Source organism: Neolamprologus brichardi, chromosome 8 (genome assembly GCF_056152115.1).
Source record: "Neolamprologus brichardi isolate AB-2024 chromosome 8, ASM5615211v1, whole genome shotgun sequence".
Taxonomy (NCBI): Eukaryota; Metazoa; Chordata; class Actinopteri; order Cichliformes; family Cichlidae; genus Neolamprologus; species Neolamprologus brichardi.
The window spans coordinates 12,141,714-12,159,776 of record NC_142111.1 but is presented as its reverse complement, the minus strand read 5'-3'; the positions used below and the strand labels follow the sequence as shown (position 1 = coordinate 12,159,776).

At 36.2% G+C, this 18,063-nt stretch overlaps 1 protein-coding gene across 2 annotated transcripts; it reads left to right on the top strand.

Annotated features, from left to right (window-relative positions):
- Positions 1-1,851: 1,851 nt before the first annotated feature.
- LOC102791846 (integrin alpha-M-like) lies at positions 1,852-17,637 on the top strand. 2 transcript variants are annotated; one of them, XM_087845451.1, is made up of 30 exons: positions 1,852-1,888; positions 3,264-3,366; positions 3,528-3,631; positions 4,077-4,147; positions 4,380-4,494; positions 4,783-4,910; positions 5,008-5,153; positions 5,528-5,678; positions 6,497-6,647; positions 7,050-7,123; positions 7,287-7,407; positions 8,059-8,198; positions 8,604-8,750; positions 8,846-9,049; positions 9,148-9,281; positions 11,492-11,634; positions 11,750-11,898; positions 11,990-12,115; positions 15,041-15,114; positions 15,408-15,549; positions 15,637-15,735; positions 15,853-15,932; positions 16,024-16,110; positions 16,259-16,328; positions 16,428-16,526; positions 16,640-16,720; positions 16,831-16,941; positions 17,106-17,219; positions 17,295-17,405; positions 17,538-17,637. In XM_087845451.1, the coding sequence occupies exons 1-30, from the start codon at positions 1,852-1,854 to the stop codon at positions 17,634-17,636; spliced, it is 3,411 nt and encodes a 1,136-aa protein (XP_087701577.1). In that variant the 3' UTR covers position 17,637. The 2 variants fall into 2 exon arrangements, with proteins under 2 accessions (XP_087701577.1, XP_087701576.1); XM_087845450.1 differs by having other exon boundaries at positions 11,735-11,898.
- Positions 17,638-18,063: the final 426 nt, after the last annotated feature.

The window sequence follows — 18,063 nt, the reverse complement described above, 5'->3', positions numbered from 1 at the left end:
AGCAGACACAGTTTCTAAGGGGGTGGGGTTTGGGGAGGATGGAAGAAGGAGAGACTGGTCCCAATTCTGGATAGCCACATTTTTTTGTGGGGGGCGGGTACATATTTGGAATTAGGAAATAACATCATAAAAACCATATGTTATGTAGTGAGTAAAAGCCACCAAGTAACCACTAAGGGCCTCTGTACTACCCGTGCACGCCCAAAGCTCTTGCAGGAACGAGCCCAGAATAAACGGGACAAGAGGGTCAAGATCAGCCAGGGTACATTAAAGTTTATTATTTTAAAAGAAAATACAAAGGGTTTGTAATAGACCAAAAACATCACAATAAAAATGTCGCTAATGACCACAATATACTCTTATTGGTTCAACCTGCCAGCAATGTAACTATCACCTGAGGGCAGCCCCAGATGCTTGTTTCTTTAAAAGAAACAAGCCCACCCCAAATAAATATGAGCCCAGCAGAACACTTATCACATGCATTAATTGTTTTAGTTCAGGCAATAATTGGTAGCACTACAATCACTCCTAATGAAACTTAATCACAGCAAATCCACTCGGAGCACCTCTGCGAGACCTAATCTCCCTAAGGTAAGAGCCCAGCTCAGGGATTGCACATTGCCCAACTAATATTGCAGTGCATAAATATCCTTTCTTTTAATGTCAAATATATTAAATTAACAAACCTCCAGCTGACTATTATGTTTGCTGCACAACTTGAATGTGGTCTTCTAAAATCAATACTAAAAAGATGAAATACAATAAAAATCAAATACATGTCAACAAACTTGTAACAAACAAAAAAAAAAACACTAAAAGAAAAACAGCCTGTACTTTGAACCTCTGCAGAGATTTACACTGACAGTTTGTGTAGCAGACAATGGAAACTTCTCAGGCTCTTCAACTTCTCACATAACCATTGTTCACAGCCACTTGTCAGTGCAAATGAGAGAAGAAGAGCACCTGCTGCTACTTCCTCTTTTATACCCTCCCTTGGGTCCCCTGGGTCTTAAAGCCTTCCCCATTACAGTTATGCTTAACTTGTTTGATTAATATTCAAAACTTAACTTGGCTTTAAATTAGAAAGAGAAAAAAAAGACTTCAAAGAAAAACAATGGGACATTGTGATGTTTTCTGATAATGATTCACCTCATAAATCATGTCACAATGTTCTTACCTATAGTTAAGTTTAAAAAATATTGTTAATGGTACTTTATATATGCACTACTGAACCTGTATTTACTTAGTATCTGATCGATACCAAAATCAACCATACCAAATTCAATATTGCTCGCCAACACTTCCCAGTTCCAGTGGCAATGATACCCTTACCTCCTTCAAGTAGGAGGGGGCAAGTCTTTCTGACTGAAAGTCATGGCTTCATATTTTGGAGGTGCTGTAATTCATTTTTCTTAATTTCTTTTACAAGAAGAGGCTTTTTTAATCATACTATGATCAGTGGGAAAGATATTGTAATCTGGTCAAATGTGGGGGTTTTTTTTGGCTATTGATTATTCTAATTATTATTCATGATTACAGTAATTTCATCTTGTGGCTCCAAAAGTAATAAACTTCCAATCTTGTTTATTATATCTGTTTTTATTGTTTAATTAAAACCAAGTTGATGATTTTTTAGATAAAATGTAAACGACACCACCACAGTGTTGTGTAGCATCAAAGACACAGTGTTATTAATACTGTAGCAACTCCTACATAAGAGTTCCTCTAACTGACTGTGTTAGCTTTGAGAGGTTGCTTTATGAGTTCTGCATTTTTGATTTCAGCTCACACTATCAGCAGAAGTAGGTTCATGTTCATCTATCATTACCCTCGTTCCTTGGGAGTGACAAAATGGACTCGATAATTATTGCTACATTATTCTTGTCAGGTAAGACAAACTGGTGCCTACAGATTTATTCTCAATTATTATCAATTATCAATGTCTGCAAACAGTAGAAATATGACTGCTATTTTAATGAAAACCGTGTTTCTGGTAAATACAGCAGAGACACATTTTAAATTTAAAAAAAGTACAATGAGTAGTATTAACCTTTTCATGCATGAATCATGACAACTTCAATCAGGATTTTTTTAAATTATTTTTATCTTTAGGCATGAAAAAAAAAGATTTTTGAACTTCATTTTTTAAACATGTACTTTTCAAAGAGGTTTTTACATGTTCACTTAGATGGGCAACTGATGTGTATGGAGTGACACATCAGTGTCCAGTAGAGTGGTTTATGTGCAAGTAAACCATCAACACTGACACAAATACAAGAAAACAGCCTTGGAATAGCTGTCCAGTGTATTGAAATCCACTATGCGTGAAAGGGTTAAGATCCAACATTGATTATTAGTTATTGAACCTATATCATCTCAAAATACTTTTGTAATGCTCATTTCCTTATATTTTATCCCCTGTGAACCAAACTACCCTCTGAAATGTGTGATCAGCTCAGTGACTGTATGTGTAACTTCTGACTGTAAAAATAGCTTCATTACTAAGATGTTTTTCTGTTATAGAAGTGTACTGAGTGAAAAAGTATTTCATAAGTCATCATTATAAAAAAATAAATTCTTGATTATTAACAAATTATTAAACTTGATTAAAACAAGCTGAAATAATCCAAAATAATCATTTTATGTTTATGAAGTCATTATATATACCTGCCTGTTTTGTTGAGGTCTACAGAAAATGTGAAGCTTACTTACTGCATGGTATTCTGACACTGCACCCAACTTTCCTACTGTGGTTATATTTTATATTTAATGTAAATAGCATATGCAAGAGTGAATAAATGCTGAGGGGATCCTATGAGAGTCTTTTATTTAACTCTTATTAAGGCCATAACAAGAAACAGAAGTTGAGTCTCATGCTGATGAGGTATAAATATTATACAATGTCATACTGACTGCTTTTAACATCTAAAAAAAGGAAGACTTTGTTTAACAGAAATAAATAACTTATACTGAACAAAGACTTTGTTATGCATGGTTGCAGTGGTATGAGATTTTCACTGTACAGTAATCATATCAGAAAATGTTTAAGTTTCCATATTGATATGTGACTTTGGCGCTTCCTAGTGTTAATGAAAGAAACCTACAGTTAAGAAAAGAATTAAACCAACTCATCGACTGAATTAGTTGCTTCTTACTCTTATACTGCATATAAACAATTATAATTAGAGATGCTATAATGACATTATCATCCTTTACAGTGGCTCTAAAAATGTTATTGATGTTCTTCCTTCTTTAATTCTCAGTGTTAAATGCTGCACTTTGTTTCAATATTGATCCCGTGGCTTGGAAGACCCTGAGTAACTCTGCTGCTGGTTTTGGCTACCAGGTGGTGCAGAGACAATCAGAGTAAGTCAGGACATGCATTGTTATGTTGAAAGCGGGTTTACAGCTGCATGTTTAACATTACTGCTATTTATTTTTTATTTATTTACCATCTCTGTTATGCTATATGGACATATGGAGTTTGCTTTCTAGACTTACATGATTGACTAGATTTATTTTGTTAGTTTGCTCGTCAGTGCTCCACTGGAACAGCATTCACAAAATGGAAGAGGGAAAATATACAGGTGCACCACTTCTCCCCCACACTGCCAAGATTTACAATTTCAAAGTAGGTAACCATTCATTTCTAAATGTGCTAAAACTCAGATAGTATTTTGCCATAAAAATAGATATCCATAGATCCTGTCACATACATTTGTTTAAATCAAATCACAGTTACAGTAGATTTCCATATTAGATATCTTAGTACGTAACGTTCAGCCTTAAAAATGAAATAAACTTTCCAACTGATGATAAAAACAAGAAAAAAATTCTTAAATTTTGACAATAGTGACGAAGAAAAGTAAAACTGAGTTTTGTTTTGCATTCCTTCATTTTGAAAATATACCAGATGAAAACTATTGTTTATCTCAGTTTCCAGTCTAGACGATACCACTTCTTATAGTTATCATGAATTGTGGCACTTTGTAGTTCTCAATTTGAATATTGTTTTCTTCCTTATACAAAGTGTATTTTAGGAGTGTTTTAACACATTTGTAATGCTTTCAATACAGCACCAGATTTTGCAGTCAACATGTCGCTTGGTTTGTCAATGAAAAGTGATCCGACAGCACAAAACACTGTGGTGAGTTACTTAACTGCAGACATTACCAGTGATTGTATCTCTCTATATCTATCCCTATATCTCTCTATCTCTCTGCCCCTCTCTCTCTCCTTTAAACAGACTAAAAGTCAGCAGATTTTAAAGATTTGTGTAGGAATTTCTTGTTTGATTTTATATAGAATTAATAATTGTTTAAGTGACAAAAAATACTCAACCTGCTGTATTATGGCATCTTGGCTTTGTCTCCTCTCAGGTGTGTGGTCCAACCATTCCAAAGGACTGCAGAAGTATCACCATGTACAACGGTGTGTGCTTTCAGTTGGACCGTTATAATAGGCTTGAACCACCCGTACCTTCTTCTATTCAAGGTAACAGTAAATGCCTCTTTGCCTCTCTGTCTCTGTCTCTCTCTCTCTTACACACACACACACACACACACACACACACACACACACACACACACACACCATGTATATCATTACTCCTGGTACCTGATTACAGTTAGTGATGCCCTCTAAAATGTTCTAAGGGGACACTTTAAAGGGACTATGTTTAAATGTGTGGTATTCACTGACCCTTTACCAAGGTACAAAATCCTTTTGCTTGCATGATATGAGTTTAAAAAATATATAATTTTGAATCCATCTCTTTGACAGAGTGTAGAACACAGGCAGACATTGCCTTTCTGTTGGATGGTTCAGGCAGTGTATATAATACTGATTTTCAAACAATGAAGAAATTTGTGAAAGATCTAATCGAATCATTTCTCTCAAGTGACACACAGGTGAGCAACTGTTGTCCCTCTGTCAGTAAAATCATAGCAAAGACATAAAATAGCTACATTTTTATTTCTATTAAGTATTTTTTTCTCTCTTTTTCAGTTTTCTGTTTCCCAGTTCTCTACTTCACCTGAGGTTCACTTTTACTTTAAGAAATTTTCCTCATCTGGATCAGTGGAGACTGACATCAATAGAATCAGTCAACAGGAGGGAGCTACTTACACAGCCGAGGCCATCAGATATGTTGTGTAAATAATGCAGTTATGATAGTGAAGAAGTGCAGTTACATTATTGTCCAGTTGATTTTTTTCCATAAATCTGATCACACTGTGTGGACTGTATGACTGAGGGACGCCTTTTAAAAGACACACTGTACACAAACTTGTGCTTCAGAGTGTCATCTTCTACAGAGAAGATGATATGGCCCCAACTTTTTTGTTTTGAAAAAACAAAACAAACAAACAAACTTGTATAACATTGATTTGTACAAAAATGTTAAAAAATTGCCAAAGAGAATGACATGCAGAAATAATAATAATAATGCGGTTTACCTGATTGTGTATAATTTACAAGATCAACTGTAAAACAATATTTTGAAATGATTTTTTTTTTAATTTGACAGGAACAGTGTTTTCACACCACAAAGCGGTTCCAGACAAAATGTGAAGAAGGTCTTGATAGTAATTACTGATGGACAATCTCATGATCGGACCGATCTGGGAGGTGCAGCACAGCTAGCAGAGAGTAAAAACATTGTTCGATTTGCTATTGGGGTAAGTACTTCCATTATTTAAACCTGCAGTATGTTGACTTTTACAGTAATAATGAGTTTTATTCAGTTGTCACACTACAGTCACATTATGCTGCACTATAGGGAGAAAAGTCCTGAACCACTCACTCACTACAGCTCCTGAAGTTGCTTGGCCATAGAAACCAATGTTATGAAATTCCCGTCGCACAGTTTTTGTCTAAATGTTTCCACTTTGGAATAATACCACTTAAAGTCAATCATGGAATATACAGGCAGACTAAAATAAAATTTGGTGACTTGTTGCAGCAGTGCGATCATATTACAGTACTACACTTAAATTCAGTGAGCTCTTTAGAATGACTCACTCATTCACAAATATTTGTAAATTCAGACTGCATGGCTAAGGGATTGCATTTTTTTTAATGCCTGTAATAATATGACTGAAAACACACGAATTCAAAGATTAGGAGTTTTGGTTACATGCTGGCCACACATTTGTATATGCACCATATAATGTACATGTAGTGCATTTATTTAAATCAAAGCCAAACTCAATGACCATGTAAAATTTAAATGAAGTATCTTAAATGAAAAAGCTGAATTACTAATGGAAACATGAGATATGTGTGTAATACAAATACAGCTAGTAGAGGAAAAAATATGTGTAAAAACTATTTTATAGCATGACATAAATGTTATCATGGATTTAGGTTCTATTCCGTGTTAGAGAGTTTAATACCTGTTTGTAAATCAAGTGAAGTTTAACGAATGTATTTTAATAAAGTGAGCAAATAATTTTGCATAGTATGAGGACTCAAACATGTTTGTCAACAATCGTAGGTGGGGGGTGCATTTACTAACCCTGATGCCAAAAGAGAACTGGACACCATTGCATCGTCTCCCTCAAACAAACACGTCTTTCAAGTGGAGAACTTTGACGCACTTGAAGTAATAAGACAGAATCTGCAGGACAAAATTTTCTCAATCGAAGGTACAAACATAAATTTATTGTTACAACTTGCATTTTTAATTTCTCTTTGATATTTGGGCATATTGGGGCCCGATGAATGCAAAAACAAAGAATTGCCAGATTTTTTTTTTTTTTACCTTATTTTTGTTTTTAAGAAAAATAAGAGCCACATATGAGGATATTTGTTTAACATTTTGATAGAACAGTAGCAGTATAATGTCCTCGTCAGTGGATATCAGGCCCATGTAGAGCAAAATTGAGTATTTTGGTCTAAATAACCCAAAATGTGATGTCCACATATGTGGACGCCAGGTCCTAGGAGGTTAAATAATTACTTGAAGCATAATAAAAAAAATAAATCTTCAAATTGAATTTGACTCATCGTGTCTATCTTTTACCTTCTCATTTATTTTTCTGTTACAGGATCTCAAAGCAGTGGAGAGTCACTGAAAATGGAAATGTCTCAAGAGGGATTCAGTGCAGTTATTGTGCCTGAGGTAATTAAAACTACCTGAAACTCACCAGACAGTCTAGTCATAGAAAGAGAGATTCACATGTGCCTTTGTGCCACTTTTTATGATCTAAAAGCAAATATACAATTATATAGTTAAATCAGTTTAATAAATTGTATATAAAATGTATTTTCTGTCTACACTGTAGGGAATTCAGATGTCTATTGTTGGTGCAAACCAGTGGAAGGGAGGCTACGTGCAATACACAACAGGAGGCCAGAAGCTGAAAACATACGAGGATGTGTCTTTGGAGCCTGACAGTTATCTTGGTAAGAATATTACAGTTTTATCTGTCTTGCAGCAGCTTCATTGGCTCCCGGTCAAATATCGCATCAATTTCAAAATAGTCTTGTATACATTTAAGGCTATTCATCATCTCTCCCCTCCATATCTCTCTGATCTGGTTCAGATCACCATCCCATCTCAGATCTTCTTCTCTTTCTCTCTCTGTCCTGTCTCCCCGTCTTGGGGTGCAGGGCATTCAGCTGCTTTGCTCCTCGACTCTGGAATTCCCAACCTCCTGATTTAAAAAATATCACTTCCTTCTCTCACTTTAAGTCCCAACTAACAACTCACTTATTCAAAATAGCTTATCCCACATAACCTCTCCACTCTGCTATTTTAAATTAGTTTTATGTCTTATGCTTTTATTATTGTGTAAACTGCTTGGTTTTATGTTGCTTTTATTATTCTGCTGTGTACAGTGTGCTTGAGTGTTTTGAAAGGCGTTTTCAAATAAAATGTATTATTATTATTATTATTATTATTATTATTATTATTATTATTATTATTATTATTATTATTATTATTATCAATCTAACTCATACACATCTGTTCAGGCATACTTTTGCAAAATGGACAAAACTTAAATCGGATGATGAATCTTAGTCTGTCTTTCTCTTTGACTAACTAAATTCTAGGTTACTCCATGGCAACTGCTAAAACCCAAACTGGTTCACTGACAATTGTTGGTGCTCCAAGATATAAACACAGAGGAGTTGTGGTCGCTGTTAACAGACAAAGCTTTGAAAACCAAAAGATTGAGCCCTTGTTATCACAAGTATGTATCTAAACATATCTGAATGTTCTGAAAATTAAAATTGTGAACTATATATAAATTATTTTCTCAAATTAAAACTGTTGTCATTTTTCTTTATATCTGTTTAGATTGTCATTCATCCAGGTCATGGTAGACTAGGGGCCTGGGAAGAAAAAAAGGGCTTCTTTTAGTTTTGTGAAAACATTTCACATTTCATTCAAGAGGCATCATAAGTTCTTATAGGACAACCCCAACTAGGGTTTAAATACCTGGGGCTCTCAACATTTTAGTTTGAGAACTGAAGATGCCTCTTGGATGAGAGGTGAAAAGTCTTCACAAAACTTCACAAAGTTCAGTAACATTCTTTCCAAGCTCCTTAGATTTCCTTTGTGATTTTTTTTATTTAATAATTTGTTGCTTACACAGTACCAGACTGGTGAATATTTCGGGGCAGAGGTGTGTACCTTGGACATAAACAACGATGACATCACTGATCTAATCTTCATATCAGCTCCAATGTACATGGAGCCTGATAGAGAGGGAAGAGTTTATGTTTGCAGATTAATTGGTTTGGTAAGTCACAATTTTATTTACTGTAATTAAATTTATCAGTTTATTTGCCAGGTTTTAATCATCTGATCTTAAAATGTTCACTCTCCTCCTTTTAGTTTGTTGAGTGTAATTTTGATGATCCATTAGTACTAAGAGGACATGCAGCTGTGAAAGGAAGGTTCGGCTCTTCTCTTGCTGTACTGCCTGATCTAAACTCAGATGGATTCATGGATTTGGCAGTTGGAGCACCTTTGGAGAATGACGGCAGCATCTACATATTCCACAGTGAAGGAGGACGAATCAGCCCTACTTACTCACAGGTATACAACATCAAAGAACTCACAAAGATTATTAAATGCATCTATTATGCAAAGCCACACTATGCAGAGTGATTAATAAAATATTTCTATGTACACAGAGAATTACTGGCTCTGAGGTCCAGTCAGGACTGAAGTTCTTTGGTTTATCAATCAGTCAGTCATCTTTTGATCAGAGCGGTGATAAACTTCCTGACTTAGCAGTGGGTTCAAAGGGTAGAGTTGTTTTACTGAGGTAAGTCCAAGATAGTTTAGTCAGTATTGTTGTCTATCATATTTCTACCATTTTTATTAATGTGCAACCCTGATGATTGTATTTGTGTGCAAAAGGTTTTGACTGGCTTAAAAGTCCTTATTATATGAATAGCGCATTTGTTTTATATAACCATCAAAGTATTCATGATAAGAGATTTAGGATTTTCAATTGAATACATATACAGTGGTCCTTTGTTTATTGCGGGAGATACTTTCTAAAAATAACCCGCGATAGGTGAAATCCACGAAATAGCCAGCTTTATTTTTTACTATTATTATAGATGCTTTAAGGCTGTAAAACCCCTCACTACACACTTTATACACTTTTCTCAGGCAGGCACGAACATTTTCACACTTTTCTCTCTTGTTTAAACACTCTCAAAGCTCAAATCTTCGTAGAAAAATAAGTCCAGTATTATAGAATGAAACAAAAAGATCAAACCCTGTTTTCAGGTCCAGAACAAGGGAACAGAGCTGTCACGGCTGTGCCAGCATTCGTATGGTGTGTGTGAGAAAGGACCCAAATGCTGGCACAGGCTTGGATGTGAGCGAGCTTAAACATTGGTGGCACAAACAGAAACACGGCAATCAAAAACAGAACCTAAATATAATCTAAACTGGGAATGACTAACAAAACTAACCTGAAACCTAAAAGCCTTAGACGGGGATGCAGGGAGATGCAGGGGAAAGGACACAGACGAACCAGTGACAAACACAAGAGAACACACACTATAAATACAAGACAAGATGGGGGAAATGCAAGCTGAACACACTGGCATAAGACACAGACCTTCACAATAAAACAGAAAACGCAGAACACAGGGAAGCCATATAACAAACCCTAAAACTAGAACTCAAGAAACACTAAAAAAACTAAAGAAGTTGACACCAAGAGAAGAAACCAAAAACCAAAAGTACAAAACTCAAAAAACACTGGGTCGCCGACCCAGGACCACAACAAGAGCAGCTGCGAGAGAATACAGCATTAATGAATCAATTGTACCGGAGGTGGGAGAAGCAAGAAGAATGAGTTGAGTAAGTTAAGTAAGTTGAATAAGTTTGACTTATCTGACTGTTTTATTTTTTGTCGCCTTATAATCTGGTGTGCCTTATGGTCCGAAAAATATGGTAACACTTTCCTTTAGTGTGTCCAGAAGTCCAACTTTTGTGTGATGGTTAGCATCTTCCTCTGCCTTTTGGGTGCTACCGCAGGTGCCATTGACGGTGCAAAACGCTTCGTCGACGTTGTTGTGTTTGTTGGAGAGAAAACTTACAAACACACAGTACAGCACTTCAGAGTCACACTGCTAGCAATTGAAGATTTATGTGAATTTGACAAGCTAAACGCATTCTGTGCTGGATAGGAGACACGACACGACAGGAGATTGATTGGCAATGGTCTACACTCGATCAGGATTCAGAACACAATGCGCTCTTAAAAAAAACCCATGCAAAATTGCACAAACAAACAATCCGCGAAACAGCGAGTCCGCGAAAGGTGAACTGCGTTATAACAAGGGACCACTGTATAGAGCAAAAAGGGTATCTATCATCTATCAACTGGAAGTTTATTTTAGGTTTATTTTAGTTTTTGTTTAAAGCCTTACTGATCATTAGAAAAATACTTTAGTTCCAACTTATTTTACCACCAGATGAGAAATGCTCTGCTGACTGAAGAAGGAATAAATATATATATTTTTAAGAACCTGGAAAAACCCTGTGTGTTTCATTCAAATCTCAAAATGAAATGTGAAACGCATAACACTAGGCTCTTTCAAAGTAATGGTCTCTGTGCAGAAATGGAAATGCCTGCAATACCCAGATTTTATAAAACAGTATGTATTTCAGACATGTTAACACAATGAAAGAGTTATCATTTAGTCAACCAATTAATATAGTAAATTTGCACCTCCGAAACACAAGAGTGATGGTGACGGAAATTGGGTGTCTGCAAAACTACATAGATATTCCATTTAAAAAAAACATTCTATTGAATGATTTACCAAGACTTATTCCATAAATTAATTGTCATTTACAACATTTCTGATCATATCAGACTTTTGAGAGCTAATGTTGTTGGTAGAACTAGTTTACATAAGTCTTTTCTTAATTCAGGTCAGAACCAAATTCTAAAAACAGCTGTTAATTTGGTACCTAAATGTGGTTCTTCTTTGTTTTCCTAAATTCCAGATCAAGACCCATAGTAATGGTGAAAGCTGAAGTGTCATTCAGCCCAATCCAGATCCCTACACAGAATGTAGACTGCTCAAAACCATTGAAGAACACAGCTAACATCTGCTTTACTATGAGTACAATATCTACAGTCAACACAGGTTCATCATTTTCTTCAGTTTTCTAAACCAGAAAGCCAAAGCTATCAGATATTTATTTTTTTAGTTGTATACATTTCTAATATCAAACTTTGATTTCCAGACTTTGATGCTCAAGCAAGGATTAATTATACTTTAACACTGGATGCCACTCGTAAACCTCCAAACAACCGAGCTTACGTCAATGGGAAACAACGAGAGGAGTCCAGCTCACTTACTGTTGAATTAAATGGCAAACAGTGCTCAACTGTCACATTCGTCATTGAGGTAAAACCAAATACCAGCAGTAAAAACAAAAAAAACTACTACAACTTAAGAATCCTCTAACATGGATCCTACTACTGCCCTCTTCTTGCAGGCCTGTCCAGAAGATGCACTCAATGCACTTTCCAATGAGCTGAAATTTACATTTGATTGTTTACCCTCAAACACACAACTCAGACCAAGTCTCGCACCACAGGCTCAAACAACAACCACTTATCCTGTAAGTAATCCTGAAAAGAACACTAACTTTTTTAACTGGGCAGCTGAGCCTAGTCTTTGTGAAATGCACACACAACCAGTAACCAGTACCTCTGGAGAGCCTTGTACTGCAGTTGTGCCTACAAATCCAAATTAAATATAAAGTGCTCCACATAAAACAAAGAAGGTCTTGACCATAGAAACAAGCCTCAGTTGAAAAAAAAACTTAAAATAGAATTAATGTGTTTGTCCAGTTTTAAGTTGCTGTCCATTTTCCCACACCAGAACAACTGGGCTTTAGTCTTGCTCTCATTAAACTAAAAAAAAAGTGAGGCCATCAGGTTTTGATGCCATCAAAATGTTCAAACAAATTTTAATGAGAAGCAGTAATTTGCTTTCAGGGGCAAATGGGTTTGGGAATCATCAGCGTAGAACTGGAAAGACATCGAATCTTTTCAGAATTCACCCTAGATGAAGTAAACACAAAGAGAAAAGAATCGGCTCAAGAACAGAATCTTGTCGAACTCCACATAGGAGTGGTGCAGAGCGAGAATTTGAGCCCCAGAAAGTGACCTTAAAACATCTTTCTGAGAAGTTAGTATGACCTAAACCACTCTAAAGCTGCGACTTTTACCCCCACACAGTGCTTGAGACAAGAAATAAGAATACTGTGATTGACAGTATCAAAGATCTAAAATCTAGAATAACAAATTCCCCAGAGTTGGTAAATAAAAAAAGATAATTAAAAACTCTTAAGACAGACAATTCTCTGCTGTGAAATGCCTTAAAACCAGATCACATGGGAATAGTCTAGTCTTGCATGTACTTTTTTAGTCCATCAGCTAAATGCACAAAAGAATTTAGTTATAAAATAAAGAGCTGAAATATAGTATTGCATGTAGTATTAAAAACAAAGAAGTGTCCACAGCAGCCCCCGTCTGAACCTTTCCTGCTGTATTTTTGACTTCTGATGTTTTGGTTTTTTTTGTTTGTTTTTTTCCTGCTGCTTCCCTTCCTGGTGAGCTTTACTGTTTCTCCCTTCCCATTTCACTTTTCAACCAATCGACATTCAGCCAATGCATAGGCCATTATTTCCAACAACATGCAATATGGCTGTTCCGTATGTTGCTCATAATGAAAAGGACATCTCTCTGCTTCTGCTTCCTGATGAATGTCTCTCTACTTGACTCAATAAATCACTATCTTTGTCAAATATGAGTTTGGCGCTAATAACGATTTAATTAACAACAAAACTGGGTTTTATGCTTCTAACTGCAACCTGGCTTGATAATACTGGTAACACAGAGCTGATTGAAACATCACCTACTAAGTATAGTTTTGAATATCAAATTTGTGTCTCTTGACAGGAGGTTTGAATGTTTAGGTTTAACAATTAATTCTACGTCTCCTGCTATATTAATCCTTATCATACATCATCCTTTTGATGAAAAGGATTGAAAACTGAGTTAAAAACTGAGACACAGTTTTGTGGAAGAAACTTGTGAAATTTATAATAATATAATTTCTAATCATGTCAATATTCAATTTCACACTGACAACCAGAGGCGGTACTAGCCTGTTTGGCGCCCTGGGCGAACACTCCCTCTGCCCCCCCCCCCCCCCCCCCCCCCCCCCACCACACACACACACACACACACACACACAAAACATATTAAGGATTGTACATTAACATAAAACTGTTGTACACACACATATACACATATGAAGAGAGAGAGAGTATGCATAGTATGCAAACGGCTACCAAACAGCCATCATAATTCGTCATACAATGAGAACAGGACAAATCAACAATTGACAATGACTAATTAACATTAAAATCTGTAACATAATGTATTGTTTGGAGTTTAGTCTGTTACTGTTACTATTTTTACCATTTCTTCTTGGAGCAACTAACCCACATAATTTCCTTAGGGATTAATAAAGTATTCTGATTCTGATTGTTTCAGGATACATGACCTGCCATTATCCACTGACACATCTGCTGACCTGTATCTTTTGCTCGTTTCTCTTCCTCTTCTTTTCTCTTTTTTCTAAACTGAAGACATGATGGCTTTGAACTTTTCTTGTCCATCTTCCATTGGTTTTAATTTTGCACTCCAGTATGAACACCCATCCCCCAACTCGAGGATCACCACAACATAACCTAACAGACCTACACCTTAATTCACAGATTCACTTTGTCTAAGGTGTATTTGCAAACGAAGGGCGCCCTTACTCCCAGGAAATGGGCGATAGAAAGCCGATCGGTGCCTGTGACATTCCCAATATGCGCTGGTTGACGTCGGGGCAGCATGAGTACGAGCATTTTTAATTTTTTTTGCCGATTTCCGTGATGCCGCCCCCCACCACGATGCCGCCCCGGGCATCTGTATCTAAAACCGCTACTGCTGACAACAGCTGTAATTTTGACATGAAATAGTTCATCAGTTTATTCAAATGTTTTCATTTTAAACATGTAGTTGGACCCATCCATACAAAAGGCCAAATGCGTGATCTAATTTTTTTCCATAGGACTTGCTATCACAGTTACAAATCTTGTAGATGTTGTCATCTCTGATCATTATTGCATTTTTAGGAAGTATTTTGTTCATCTGTCAAAACAAATACAAATACAAATATATTTAATAATAATAATAATAATAATACATTTTATTTGAGGGTGCCTTTCAGAAACCCAAGGTCACCTTGCAAAAAACACAATTAATAAAAGGAACAATAGTCATAAAATACATAAAATAAGTAAAATTTTATGCGTGACAATGCGTGGCAAAAGTAAATTTGGCACGCATTGTCACACACTATTTACCAGTACTTTTATCATGTAATGGAATTATGAGCCATCTCTGTACATCATTTCTTTCAACCTATAAAAAGTTTAATTTAGTCTGTAAATAATGTATAATATAAATTTTGCCCTATTCCACAGTTAGAGTTTGAGATCAGCTGTGGCTCTGACAACAAATGTGTTGACCACCTGAAAGTGGATTTCAACTTTACCAGGTGAGGCCCAGTTACAACATGTATGCTTTGCTTGTATGTCTGGTATCATCATATACGTCCCATGTCTAAAAAAGAAAAGCACGCTAAAACTGACTACAGATGAAAAAATGCTTATTATTTATTCTATATTAACTAGTCTTTCAAATTTCAATTCTTTGCAATAAATCTGGGCTTCTCTGCTTGGGCTGCTGCTGCCCCCGCTACCCGGCCCCAGATAAGCAGAAGAAGATGGATGGATGGAGTAGGCTTAATTTCTTCCCTTTTTATTCTTCTGCTTCCTCATCCTCTTACAGATCCTCAGAGGTTAAAGTGGGCATTGATGAGCTTTTGAATGTCACAGTCACAGTCGAGAACAGAGGAGAAAACTCCTACAACAGTCGTGTTATTCTCACGTACCCAGCTGGACTCTCCTACAGGAAGTTTACGATTCAGCAGGTAACGCATCAGCAACAAGTCTGTGTTAGTCACCACTGATCTGCTGCTCTCCCATTGTATCTACCAGTTATTTTGTTCTTAATAAAGGGAAGAATTGAGTGCAACTCCTTGGACAGTGAAGATGGTTTATCACAAGGAAGGACAGACTGCACTATTGACAAGCCAATTTTCAAAAGCAAAACTAAGGTTTCATTTCTGTTTTATTTTTTTGTCCAGAACATTTTTTTTGTGTCTTTTTCCCCCTCAGTTTTGCACAGCTTAAAGGCAAAGAGGATTCATTCTAATCTCTTTCATTCAATTAAGGCTTTCTTCACTGTCTCCTATGGGATTGACACCAACAGTCAACTTGAGAGGGAGATCTTTGTAACTGCAAATGCCACCAGGTACTGTTGTACGGTTCCTTTGGTCCAGGTACCCATCATTTATGCAATAGCCTACAAATACATTATAAATAATAACAGTTACTCTTTTTAGTGGAAATCAGGATCATGCCCCTACAAGTGACCTCTACAAAAAGAAATCAATTGATGTGAAATACAGCATTTTTATGACATTTGAAAGGTACGTGTTCTTCCAATATAAATATATATATATATATATATATATGTGTGTGTGTGTGTGTGTGTGTGTGTGTGTGTGTGTGTGTGTGTGTGTGTGTAGATCATTTAGAAATGGACAAAATGTTTACTTATATTTATTTAATATTTAGCTCCCACAGTTACAACAATTTCACATTTGGGATGAATGATTTGCAGAAACCAGTCCAACAATCAGTCAAGGTCAGCTATAATTTCTGCATATACCAGTATTTTTAAAAGCTAACTATATTATTTAGACGTAACTATAATACTTGGCTATACTTTTGCTTTCTCATTTAGGTTACAAATGATATCAGAGCACTTAATTTCACTGTGGTGATTAAGGTTCCAGTGAAGCTTGGTGAAAAAGACATTTGGGTGAATTTGAGCAGCCTACAGGTAATATATATGTCAGAAGATTTTTCTACCAACTCCAAAAATGGCTTTGGTATGGACGGACCCGTGTGACAAAATTGGGACCATGGACGCTAAATTAATCAAATATGTTTCAGATTTCAGACTGTCAGAGAGGAGATGATGAAGAACCAGGTGTCAGAAATTTTGTTGAAAACATACAAAAAAATAAAGCTGTGGTAAACTTTGCATTTAAGCTGTCTACATTCAACCTAACTGTCAATTAGAAATTCACATTACACTGGATCACAGCTTATGCTGCATTTGTTCTTCTTCAAATCACCCACAGGACTGCTCTGTAGCCATGTGCAGGGTGTTTAAGTGCAACACATTTATGGGAAGACTGCAGAGTAGGACATATGAAATTTCTGCCAACCTCAGTTCAGGATGGATAGAGCAGGTAATTGATGGGAAGTCTGGGTTAAATGCTTTATTAATATATTTTGCAACTCTTTCTGAATATGCACTAGTAATGTGATTAAACTTTAGACAGAATTTTCCTCTTATATCAAACGATGCCTAATTTAGGCTCAACACATTCCATTTTTAATTGCTTTTTCTTAGATTGGACTTCAGTCTGCCAAATTCCTTTTGATCAGCACAGCCAGTCTGGAGTATGACAAAAACCAGTACATCTACTTTTCAATGGGGTCTGATAACAATTCTCCTGTACGCAAGGTGAGTACATATTTAACTTGTTCCAGTTATTTAGTATCTTACATTTCATCCACATTCTGTCACCTCATCTCTCAGATTGAGGCAGAAGTAGAAGTGTATCCTCAGCCAGATTTCACGAAAGCGATTGTTGGAGGAGCCCTGGGAGGGCTGGCTTTTCTGGCTTTAATCACTGCTGGCCTGTATAAGGTGAAAGAGACTTTTTACGCTTTTTCAATTAATTACACAGCTTTAAAATGTTTTTGGTGACCGTGTCCAGTTAAAAAAAATGTTTTAGAGATTACTATATCCAATACTGATTTTTTTTCCTTCCATTCCCAGGGTGGATTTTTCAAGAGTAAATACAAACAGATGATAAGTGAAAATCCACAAGAGGTACCAGTTCCAGAGATGGATGCAGGAGCAACCCTAACAGAATAATAAAAATCACACTGGTAGTTGCATCTATATGAAAGCTATAGACCCTCCTAATATTTTTAGGAGTAAACATGGTGTGTAGAAATGTTGATGCTAGAACATTTGATTCATGAAAGAAAAACCAGCTGGCTGTGTCTAAAATCACAAATCAATTTTTTGACCATTCAAACTTTACACTTGGCCCAATGCAGTCAGACAAATACTATTCACCTGGCGACCGCCAATCCATCAGGTTACCAGATGGACAATCTTGACTTGTCACTCCAGAGCACACATCTCCATTGCTTTAGAATTCAGTGGTGGTGTGCCGTATACCATTGGATCTGATGCTTTGCATTGTACTTGGCAATGTAAGTCTAAACAGAAAAATGCAACTGCCAATCCACTGCTTAAATCCCAGACATGCACATGAAGGCAAAGCATTACAAGG